At 37.8% G+C, this 12,796-nt stretch overlaps 1 protein-coding gene across 1 annotated transcript in view; it reads right to left on the reverse strand.

Annotated features, from left to right (window-relative positions):
- ARHGAP15 (Rho GTPase activating protein 15) overlaps window positions 1-12,796 on the reverse strand; it is a 500,572-nt gene that overhangs the window by 248,026 nt on the left and 239,750 nt on the right. The window contains exon 7 of the mRNA XM_075001536.1: window positions 621-719. Within this exon, the coding sequence (XP_074857637.1) occupies window positions 621-719 (99 nt within the window). The remainder of the gene's footprint in view (window positions 1-620; window positions 720-12,796) is intronic.

The raw sequence follows: 12,796 nt of genomic DNA on the forward strand, positions 1-12,796 counted from the left end.
CTGTTCTTGGATCAGGCATAGTTAGTAAAAGGGGATTTGGAATTTATACCTAGGGTAGTAAAAAAGAAAAAAAAAACTATGGCTGAATTGGGTTGAGTAATTAAAAATGGTTTTCATAAAACACAGCCCGGCTTATTTCTAGAAGAAAAATCCAAGCCTTCCTGGGAGAATAACAGCAATCAGTTACAAAGGAATATTATTTGCCAGTGCTATTCTTGTGAATAAGTAATATGAAAATGCATAAAAGGCTGAAATGTATTAATAGTTCTATTGAAGATTATATACTGTTGCTCGCATAAACAGAAAATGTAAAAATTCATTAGTTATTAAGCGCTTGTGTGCTTTTTACAACCCACAGTAAACCAATGTCCTTGTTATTCAGAGAAATAAATGCAGGAATCAAATGATTTTTTAGTTCAACAACCTTGTTTATCTGACTTTTTTTAAACAAGATATACAGCCATACATATGAAATAATATGAAATATATCCTTCAAATAAAGCATGTCTCTCTAGCTAGCTAGTTTTCTCCTGTCTAAAACCGGTATAGATGTCTAAGCAAATGAAGTTTAAATTGCTACATCTTAATTAATAAAGGTAACAGCCAAAACAAATACATACCAATCTGTCAATTGCATTTTTGATAGCGTGGAACCAATCCAATATGATGAAGTCAATATCTGACTGAAGGAGGAACTCATTTCCTGATATCGTTGTGAGCTGGTTGGGGGAAGGGAAAAAGACATGACAGGTAAGCAAACCACACAAGATAGATCATTTCATTTTATTTTTGTTAAAATGTACTCGCACACACTAATTGTTTTCTTTTTGTGCCAGTCATTATCTTTTAGAGAACTGGGAGTTACCATGCAATTTTGAAGCTCTTCCTGAAAACTGTTAGTCTATGTCACAACAAATGACTTATTGTCTTTGTAATATAAATACTGAATTCATAGAGTACCAAAATAATGTTAATGTGACACAAGCTAAGAAAAGCCAGGGAATTCAGAGTTAAGACAGACGGTTCAAATGTATAAGTCAAGGCACTCTGGAAAAAAATGCACTTGTGTGTATTAGAATTAATTGTGAATTTCCTGTCATTTTAGGTTGCTGTTTCAGCTCTGCTAGCATGCCTCTTTCTGAACACTTCAGTCAAATTAACATCAGTGTTATTTCTTTTTAAAAACACATAGATATCTATATCTATAGCAAAGTAATTAGGAGTCCACTTACCAAGAAAAATAGTTTATTTGACTACAAGTCAATTTACATTTCTGACCCCCACACTGGGAAAATTTATCAAAAGAATATTAATTTCCCTGATATGCAGCTCCACTATCTAAAGTAGCTGGCAATATCTGGTGTAAATATCCACACTTCTTTCTCTCTGTCAGTCTGAACATTTTCTGAAGTGTTATAAGTAGTATTCATATTTGAATAAACAGAGAATGCTCCTGTCTCCAGACAGAGGATCAGTACAAGGAAGATTCAGAGAACAGGGAACATGCAAGTGATCCATACATTTGGCTATTCATTCAGACAGACAATCTCCAAACTTTATTAATGGTGTCCAAATTCTGAGGCTTTTACTCAGGTCTTTTGCAAGCAGGAATCTCACTGCGATTTTTGCTTAAGCAAGGAAAAATGTTGTAAGTTTGGCAAGGTTTGGTCTTGGACATGTATTTAACAGAAAGATGTGATATAGTGTGGTGTAATTTCACCATAACTGGAGCACATTTTAAGGCATCAAGGTACAATGGCCAAGCATCATTCCCACCTAAATTGCTGTGTTATTAATTTAACCACAACTGGAAGTATTTATATATGGACATATACCAATCTCACAGAACTAGAAGAGGCTTTAAGAAGTCATTGAGTCCAGTGCTCTGCACTCTCAGCAGTATCTATCACCATTGCTGACAAATATATTTTTTTTACATATTTGTCACGGCACCTTAAATGGCCTCCTCCAGGATTGAGCTCACAATCCTGGGTTTACTAAACCAATGCTCAAACCACTGAGCTATCCCTCCCCACCACAAAGGAGCTACTCATCCCATAGCATATAATGTTAACCCTTCACATAATCATTATCGTGTAGATCTCAAATACTTGATTTCCAAGGTCCAATGATATTATCCCTCTTTTGAACTAGAAAAGTTAAACTCCCATCTCTTTTTTAGAAACAGCACACATTCAAAATCCCACCTAAGTTAACAGAACCACTGATGTTTTTCCAGGGCTATATTGAAAGTTTCAGGTTATAACTGTACTGCATTACATAACATTACAATTTATTAATATACATGCAAAAATGCATTAGACCATACAGAGAGGGCAATCTAATCTACTATATCTCTTACTGTATAAACAAATCATTGTTAAAATTATAAAAAAAAATTTTTCAAAGTAAAAGAAACATACATAATAGCTGTGTCTATATGTGCCACGTCTTCCAGAAGTGGCATGGTAATGATTTGTCTGGAAGGTGCTAATGAGGCATGGATGTAAATTTCCCATGCCTCATTAACATATGGGCACATGGTTCGGAGTCTGGAAGAAGCTCTTCCGGACTCCAAAATACATGTGCAGATGTGCGGCCCATGGGGAATATTTGAAAAAAAGGGGCTTCCAGAAGGAGGGTTTCCTTCTGGAAGATCTCAGCGGGCCGCACGTCTGCACATGTATTTTGGAGGCCAGAAGAGCTTCTTCTGGACTCCAAACCATGTGCACATATGCTAATAATGCATGGGAAATTTACATCCATGCCTCATTAGCATCTTCCGGACAGCTCATTATCATGTTTCTTCCAAAAGCTGTGGTACGTGTAGACACAGCTAATTAGATATACTGTATTTTGAAGGTTTTAGAAGGACAGAACATAGTTCAGTCTTCTGCTCAGTAAATTCTGGCTTTATTAAAACACAAGTATTTCAGCACTGGATAAACATTGTACCGTATGATATGCAAAAGAGATACTTCATTGCTAACAAGATTAAGGCAAAATATATTTTGAAAGTTTCTGTGTCTGAATGTGTTATTGTAATAATCATATATAAACGGGTGATTTATGAATAAATCAGTAAAATAGATCACAGAATTGTAGGAAGAGAATTAATTCAAAATATACTCTCTGTAAGATATAGTTCAAGTCCTTTTCTCTCTTTCTTCATACTAATCTTCAGAGTAACTAGGCAATTTCAAGAAGACTGCTACTGCTCTCTACAGTTTAAATGCATCCACTTCTTAATTACAGTCAGTAATTGACTTTGTTCTGCTCCATTCCAGTCATTCACAGGAAAGCACTTCCAAAGGCTTAGGCTGGTAAATCCCATTTAATATGTAGGGTTTCCTATACAACTTTTATTATATTACATCCTTATGATTTCTGATAAATGTTTCTTGGAATGGATTGCTTGCACTTTGAACAAATTTGCAGCACCCTGGAGGAAAGACATCAGTAAAGAAAGCTAGCTTTGACTGCACCATTTTATGCTCATTGCCCTGTATGCTGTACAACTAAGAGCAAGTGTAAATGGTTCAATATTAAAGCATGCTAACACACCACCTCTGCATCAGACACAGCTGAACTAAACATTGGGGCTAAAGAAAAAAAGAAAGACAACTCTGCAAAAGTATGAAGAACTCTAGATTGAGCTGCCAGTCTCCATTTTGCCTATGCCTTCACTTATTTAAATGTCTCCTAAAATCCTCTCTCTATGAACATTATGTTTTCAAGGTATATATTCTGGCAATTGCTGATGTACCTTAAATATTGTGGATATTGTCAATAATAGCTACCTATTAGAAATAATTTGTATTATTTGGGAGGGAGTGTCATTTATAAGCACAGAAGATGGCTAGGAATCAGGATTCCTTGGTTCTCTTCCTGGCTCTGTCAGTGACTTTCTATGTGACCTTGGGAGAATCATTTAAAGTGTAAGATCCTTTAAAAACGTGTGGCTGTTTTGCAGGTCACCATAGAGTAGCCTGTCTATAACCAGCTTACCCAGCCCAGTGAGGACCATCCCAACATAAATGTAGACTAAAGTTGACAGATACTGCATAATGCCAGCACAGCAGAAAAAAAGAGGGTATGTCACAATCCCGCATGTTAGTCCTGGGCTGCTTAGGAATTACTATTAGGTGTTGTCCTGAAAATCTATGTGGGGAGGGGCAAGCTTATTGCACATAGGGCTGAAAGCCTGTCCCAGTGATTTTAAACTAGAAAGGTGTTTATATACATCTTGAGAAAAAACTTGGCATTATGACTCCATTACAGTGACACTAATCAATGCATAGGTGCACCTTAGAATTTATTCATTACACTCCAGTAGTATCCCCTTGTAATAATATTTTATCCAATTTGTACTGTCTTGCACAAGTTACAAAGAGTATACAAATGCACCATTTGGGGGTTCCCAAACCTTTTTTTGGCGCATGGATCACATCTGTAGAGAGTATCCCATATACCTCTCTCCCTTCTATTGCTCATTGAGTAACTTTCTTTTAGCAACTGCATCAATTGCTTACATGAACAATATTCTTAACTATATTTAGCATAATTTCAGAGTTGCAATGCAGAGGAAGGAGCCAGTATGATGTGATCACCCAGCTTCCCCAGGCCATGGGATATCTGGACCTCAATTTGGTAACACTGGCACTAGTTCAAGATAATCAAAAGGGTATTTTTACATGACCTCCAAGATATTCTTTGAAATATCTGTATTTCTATGTGCATACCCATTTCTATACACAGATTGCTTGGTTTCTACTTTTGTGTTAGCCACATTTAATAGGTGCAGATCAATTTAAAGACGTTATTGATATATACCATATATGAAAGCACTGGAAATTGTGGGAAAGTTAAGAGAGAAATACATCTGAGAGAAGAAAAATACAAAACAAACTTATAAGTGCATTTATATCAAAGTGCACCTGTTCATCTCTTGGCCTGTTTTTAGTGATAACAGACTAATTTCAGACAGTCTAAAGGAAAACTTGATACAAAGCACTTAGTAGTGAAGTGAAAAGTCCACTACAGGTGGATAGTGGGAAGAAGTGACAACAGAAGATGGCACAAACTGTTCTGTGAAATTGCAGAGTCTAGAAGGAGCATCCCAGAAACCAACATCATAGTTGGTGATATGACCAGAGTCTATGGGGAATATGGTCAAGCAGTGAATCTTGAGTACAGCCATTGCCTTTTCTCTGGAGCACTCACTCAATACATTACAAAGCTGTCCCCCAACAGGGGAAGGTAATTTGTAAGTATACTGCACTTTCCATTCTGAAGACCTGGAAGCACTTTACAAACATGAATGAATTAAGCTTGATAGCAATCCAGAGAGTTAAGTGACATTTACCCAAATTTACAGACTGTGAAATTGAAGCACAAACAGGCCTGCTGATGGACGAGGTTTCAGTAAAGTGAGCAGTGGCCCTTGTGCCCAGTGTTTCAAAGGGCTCAGTATTTCTTGAAAAAGAAATAATAGCAAAGACTCAAGAACTAGTATCACCAAATCTATCAGTTGAATTCCAAGCAGCCCATCTGTGCTGTATGGATATCTGCTTGGGGCTGGGGAAAAAGAATCCTCTCTCCAAGAGACAGAGCACAGGCCAGGGCATGGAACAATTACTTCAGCCTGAGGTTGCAATGTTCCTTCACAACCCATTATACTCTTAACATATAAGGATGGCAAAAAGATGCACCAAGTGCAGAACTATAGGCTCCTTGCAGAGCTCATTCCTTACAATGTCTTGAACGATGGCATGCAAGCAGCCTATGTGGAACAATGACTGTTGACACTCAGGGGTCTTAAACCCTGCATGGGCTTTAGGAGAGTATAAATGCATGGTATTAGTCTTGTTCATTGAATGTCATCTGCTATCTACACACCCAGCATTTTCTTCCTGGTGGACAGAAATTATTTTATCTGTGAATTAGTACACAGCTTCCTGTCTGGAATTCCAGAGCGCTTCCTCTCGTAGAGTTTCACCTACATCATCCCACAGGAGTTATTCCTCTTTGAGATTGGTGGCAGGAAAATCTGTCTCTCTGAAACAGTCCTGACCCAATGCACATGCTCCTTGGCAATATGAGTCTATTGTAGTCATGCTTCTTAGGCTTAGTCTACACTAGGCAGGTAAGTTGATTGCAGATACACAATTTGAGCTACAGCAATTGCATAGCTAGAATTGACTTCTCTGCAGTTGACTTACTGGGCCATTGACCTTACTTACTCCTCACAATATCGAGGAGTACAGGGGTCAACTGCCAACACCAGATGGTTTGAGTTATTGCACCTCTACCAGGTGTGTGAAATTTAACTCCAGAAGATGGACCCTGACCTGGTGAATCTTCCCAATAGTCTAGACATACCCCATGTATATACCCGTCAGCCATTTTTAACCATCCTGAGCTTCACCATAGGGAGTATCACAGAAAGATGCATTTGTTGGAGTGGGTCTTTGCCCATGAAAGATTATGATCCAAAATATCTGTTAGTCTATAAGGTGCCACAGGACTTCTTCTTGTTCTCAAAGATACAGACTAACATGGCTACCTCTCTGATACAGAAAAGATAAAGTCCCAGGCTCTTTCCTCTGAGATTTTTGGTGGAACAAGCATGAAGTCCTCAGGTTCACACAGGGCCACACTCTTTTCCAACCTCACCTTAACTAGCCATCATGTTTGGGAAAGAAATGGAGCCAGAGATGCAGCTAATCACCCACCTTTTAATATGGGGGAGTAGCTATCCCTGTGTGGAATGTTCCCTACAAGCCACATGCACAGTTCTGATATAATTATTTCCTCTTGACGCTATATGGAAATGCCACCTCATCAATGAATATCTGGGGCTACAAATGCCTGAATTTCACTCAGAAAAGAAAAGATTATGATGGTAGTGTTTTACCCTTTTCTTTACAGTTATCACTATAATATAACATAATTTTGCTGCAGAATACAGTTATCCACATCCTCAGTGAGAAGTAGAATTTAATTAAAATAAAGTTTGGTGACATTTAACACTTCTTAGTGGTTTAATTAATTTTGTATGAATTGTGTTTGAATTGAATGAAACTGAAATAGAGATTTGTATGTTTTTTTAAACACGTTAAGTAATTGCTAGAAACTGACCTAAGTTATTTTCTCTTTGATAATCCATTCTCTGGCCATATTTGTACTGAATGAGTAAGCAGTAAAAAGAATATATAAAATACTTACTTTTGCCCTACAAAAGGAAAACCAAAAAAATCTGTATTCTACTGTATTTTATTCACCTAACATTGCATACCCAGGCTATGATATCACCTATCAAGTGAGCATGGTCATGGTTATAATAATAGTTAAATTACTCAATAGACTCAAAGGTGTTTATGGTCACCACGGAAATTACATTATCAGTCAGATTGTCTACCTCAAATTACAGTCTGGCATTTCTAACCTCTAACAGTCCTTCTGACATGTCAAGACAAGTTAATATAAAAATCAGGATAAAGTATCAACTTGAAGAAAAAGGTCCTGTATCAACTCTCCAAAAAAAAGTGTTTCTTGTTAAAACATTTTGTGAGAAAGTATTTGCCTTGTGTTCCCAATGTTGCTAGATGTTAAGTAAATATAAGCTGATTGCAAAAAAGTTGCTTTGGCAACTTTCTTATTAAAGTGCATTTGCAACCCCCATCTGTCATGAAAGTTTTGAAAAGTTTGTTTACTTTGGAGAGCCGCCTTATCCAGGGTTACCCCAGCAAACAATGATGCAGTCTTCACATGTTGTGTGAGGAAAAAGCCACTGGGGATCCATCTTTGTTTTAATTGGCATACGCAAACAGTTTTCTGGTCTGTCAAAAAGATCAAGCTAATATGCATGGAGAGTGTTATATTTTCAGCTTTTGGGAGTAGCAAAGCTCCCTTTATTTAAGTAATTTAAATGATAGACAGTAAAAACTTTGCAAGTCAGAAAATGTTTTATACTTTCTTTGGGAATATTTGTTTTGCTCAACAGCCAATGTTCTACTGATCTAGCACCACTGAACCTTATGTTTTGATTACTTTCATTCTTTTGACTCTTCAAAAATCATTACCAAATACAAACCTTGCTAAACAGAAGAGGCAACAAATAGCTCCTGCATTTTTACAACTTCCCAGTGTGAACAATTGTGAGCTCATTTCATTCCAGAAGTTTATGAGCTATATTTTCAATGTGTATAGTGGCTGATTGATTTGCAGGTAAATTTGGTGGAAACCCCAAGGGTGTCATCAGATCAAAACAAACTGTCCAAGTAATGATTAGTTATTTAATGGGGAATAATTTTTGGGATACAAAAAAACAGTAGTTCTCAAGCAGGTATACAGTCCCGCTGGTCTGAGGTCAAACTTACAAGGAAGAGCACTTCCTTTATTGAAATTGAGATGTCTCTCTGCTACTCAAACAATTTTGCCCCGTGAGTTCTTAGAACAGACACTTGTTCAGCATAATAAAACCCTCAGTACTCAAAGTCTGGATTGTTCAAAACAAAGGATGTGTCTCTGGTCTAAATCTTTCTTCCTTCACATACTGCTTCCCAATTAATTTTCTCACTTCTGAATCACACAAGTGGGTTACTCAGAAGAGAGTTACTGCTGCGCACCTTAAAGCAGGTGTTATTTGTCTGGGGGGAAGGGGGAGAGGAGAAAGAGGGGGATGAAAATGGCTGCAAAAGGGTCAGCATGGTTGCTGATACATCCTCTGGCATAACAAGGTTTAAAGGGGGCAGCTATGATTTGGAAGTCTCCTTTTTACATACAGTAGAAATCAGTGCCCATCCTCCTTCCCCTGAAGGCAGTAAAACAACAGGCTTGGTCAATAATTACCATGATCATTACTCTAGCTACCCCTTTCAGTTGTGACGGGTGGGTCGGTTAGGAAGGAATTTTTCTCTTGCCACTATATAGGCTTGGGTGCAGTGGTAGTTTTTTTTGTTTGTTTTTTTTTTGCCTTCCCCGCAGCAGGTTGCAAGAGGGGCTCTGTTCATGCATGGCATGACAAGTGGTAAGCCGTATGTCCTGACTGAGTATGCAAATGCAGAGTGAATGCCCATGCAGGTTCTCCATTGGAAAAATATTCAGTGACTAACTAAATGGCTTGGAAAAAGACTTTAAAAGAGATGTTCATTAAAGGAATGAATGTGGGGAAGGGTTGAGAGACTCCTATGATTGGTATGGGAGGAAGCCACCACCCCCATTCTTACAGCCCATCTTAGTCCTCCTATGAGGAGGTGTAGGTGGTAAGGTCCTGGCTAAAGATTTGCTGGAGGGACCTGGATGGAAAAAGAGGGAGATCTGAGAATAGCTGGTTAGTACATTTTCAAATTGAACACTTTCAGCTGAGCCCGAAGACTACCCAAATCAGCTTCTTGGGCCTCTGCTCCAGTTCCTGTCCCTCTCTATCTGTTTCTAGCCACTGAGCTGTCTTGAGCCTCATGCCTGCCCCGTCAGTGAAACTGGTGAAACACTTTTGGCTTCTGCAGCTAACAATGATGTAATGGGAAGGGGGCACATTAGATTTCTGCCAATCATTCAAGCAAGGGAGCTGGGGGACAATAGCTATCAAGGCATAATTGTTTCAAAGCAGAAAGCATTTGAAAGCAAAGAAGTGGGAGGGAGACGAAGGCAAGAGAAGTAGGGAAGAAGATAGAAAGACACAAAACACATGATTAACGAAGAAGCAAGAGATTACAATCCAGACACAATTTAAGAGTACTGGCTGATTCTATGGGGAAACAGGGACACATTGTCTGAAGATTTAAAACAGAGGTAATATAACACGGCAACCTACAAGCTACTTTTCCCCTTGGGGCAGTATTTTCCTGCTATTGCCTTCACAATCTGTATCAATATATTACACATACACAAGGTTATTGGCAATAGTTTCTTTAAGAAACCCCATCTTTCTTAGCTTTACCAGCAGGACAAGACATTGTGATTAATAGTCCTGCTGTCCAATTTTATATGCATGTTATCACACATTATGATATATGCGAATAAAACTCACCATGATAAGTCACTGTACCAAACACCATCAAAAGGATGATGTGTGCTATGTTTTCAGTACAATTGGTCTAAAAGATACAGGTTTGTTTGTTTGTTTGTTTGTTTTAAATACTGCATGTGTGTAGATTTTGTTTTGTTGACGCTGTAGATTTATTTAACAGTAGCAGAGAATTTTTTACAGCTATGTTACTGGAAGGCAAAAGCAGGTACTGCTGCTGGTATTTCATTTACTCACACATCTCCTATTAATAAGTGCTGAGATTACACAATGGAGGAAAAAGACATTCTTATAAGTATCTTTATACTTATAGTAGTGTATTTGGCCATGATTATAAGTGTTTATAAAACATTCAAGGATTGTTCCTTGTCTACTTATACTAATGAGAACACCTGTTAACTTTAAAGCTGCACAGACTTATTTGCATTGAATTCAGGTTTTTGCACACTATACATTGCTTTTGAAACAATTAGATGTTTACAGAGAAATACAGCTAAAAGAGGAACAGCAGCTTGAATGCCCTCCAGCCCAAGTCAATGCTAATGCAGGTTGAGTGAAAAACAGAAATCTGCTGAATTATAAGAGTGACACTAATTCTGTTAGCTGTGAACAAAGGTGTATCTGAAAACCACTGATAGCAGATGTGTATTCCTCACTTATGGGGAACAGTACCTACTACAGAGAGAAGTATCTCATAAAGATAAAATAATGATACTGAAAATATATTTTTCTCATTCCTATTTTTGCTGTCTCCTTTGCATGAAGGTTTTTTTTTCTTTTTCTCTAACCAGATTCCATTCACACAATGGAAATGCAGCCTGTGTAGATAATCTTAGAAAATAGTTGTTCACGCTACTTTATTAATTTGTCATTAGTCAATGCAATAGAAAGATGCAAGAATTCCCCTAAAGCCTAGACTCAGGCACCATTGTCTACTATGGAGTGTTTCTCATCTGTCTGAGGGCAAGGTAGGCAAAAGATCTCTTTCCTTAGACTCGGTCTGCTGTGTGACAGTATAACATTATTCCACTTCAGAACAGGCTAGCTAGCCTTTGGAATGCTATTGAACAATGATAAGAAACATCAAAGCTGGTCCATGATAGAAACGTATATTGTGCCAGAGATGTCAAGTTTCTAATTTTAGCAGGCATGAGTGTATGGTGGTCATCAGCTTTACTTCTCTTGCAAAGAGCAAGCCCCTTCCCCGCATGTTTTCACCTTCATCTTTCCTCATCCTCGGCACATAAATACAAGCAAAAGTTACAGTTGAATATAAATGGTTTGAAACAAAGCTGTTTCATTCTTTCATTTAGGCAAATGTTCCCTGTGAGGTAGAATTTTCTTTTACTAACTGAAAAATATATTAACTTTTTTATTTGGTTATTTAATATTTTTAATTTAAAATCATATTGACATTTTCTAAGAATGTAGCTATATTATTGGGATCAAAATGAGCTGTGTATTTTAAAGATCAATTATTTTGTTCGACAATGCTTACACAATTTTTGGAAATTTTTGTATTTGTCTGTTTTAGCAGAAACAACAAATGGTCCGATGGTACCTTAAAGACTGTTGATTTTATTATGGCGTAAGCCTTTGTTAGTTGCACTGCACTTAGATGCATGAAGTGAAAGAAAAAGAAACACATAATAAGGATATAGAGATGGGAGTGTTACATCAGAGCTAATTCAATCAGAGTGGATATGGCTAAGAAGGTGAGAATACCTGAAGTGGAACATTACTTATTGCAATGAGAGAGTGCGTTTCTCAGTTCCTATTCAAATCCATTCTGATGGTGTCAAACTTGCACATGAATTCCAGTTTTGCAGTTTCATGCTGCAGCCTCTTTTTGAATGTTTTTTGCCTGAGTATGGCAACTTTTTAAGTCTGTAAATGGGAGGTAAAAATGTTTTCCCACTGGTTTTTGGTATCATTCTTGATGTCTGATCTGTGCCCATTTATTCTGTTGCATACAGACAGTCCAAATGTCTTTAAGGTGCTGCCAGACTCTTTGCTGTTAATACTTACAAAAGTAAATATATTTATGCAACAGTTAGTAGGCTTGCAAAGTAACAAGTAACCATGCTATACTCCATAAAAACCAAAGATACTCTAAACATGGAACACAACCCTGGAATAACTATTCAGTCCTGAGGCTATGCATCCCTATGCATCAGGTTATTCAGAGCCAGAACAGAGATGCCATCTGTAGAGATCCCTTTCAAGGAAGCATAATCCATATCTTTCAGTGCAGCACCACTTTGATGTTTTGTTGAAAGCCTCCATGCCTTCAGTGAATTTTCCTTTTAAAAATCAACTTCCAAAACTCCTAACCTACCTGTGAAGCCACCACATTCCCTGGGGAGCCAAAATTTATTGCATGAATTAACCTCCCTTCAGGTTGGTAAAAGGACATATCACAACCTTCTTGAAGAAATGTCATGACATTACTTGCTTTGCTACAAGCATAGAGATGTAAAACAGACCAAGCTGTCACAAAACATTATTGAAAAAGCATAGAATCATAGAAGAGTAGGACTGGAAGGGACCTCGAGAGGCCATCAAGTCCAGCCCCCTGCCCTCATGGCAGGACCAAGCACTTTCTAGACCATCCCTGAAAGCCATCTATCTAACCTCTTCTTAAATATCTCCAGTGATGGAGATTCTATCACCTCCCTTGGCAATTCGTTCCAGTGTTTGATCACCCTGATAGTTAGGAACTTTTTCCTAACGTCCAACCTGAACCTCCCTTGCCGCAATTTAAGT

This window comes from Carettochelys insculpta, chromosome 8 (genome assembly GCF_033958435.1).
Source record: "Carettochelys insculpta isolate YL-2023 chromosome 8, ASM3395843v1, whole genome shotgun sequence".
Taxonomy (NCBI): Eukaryota; Metazoa; Chordata; order Testudines; family Carettochelyidae; genus Carettochelys; species Carettochelys insculpta.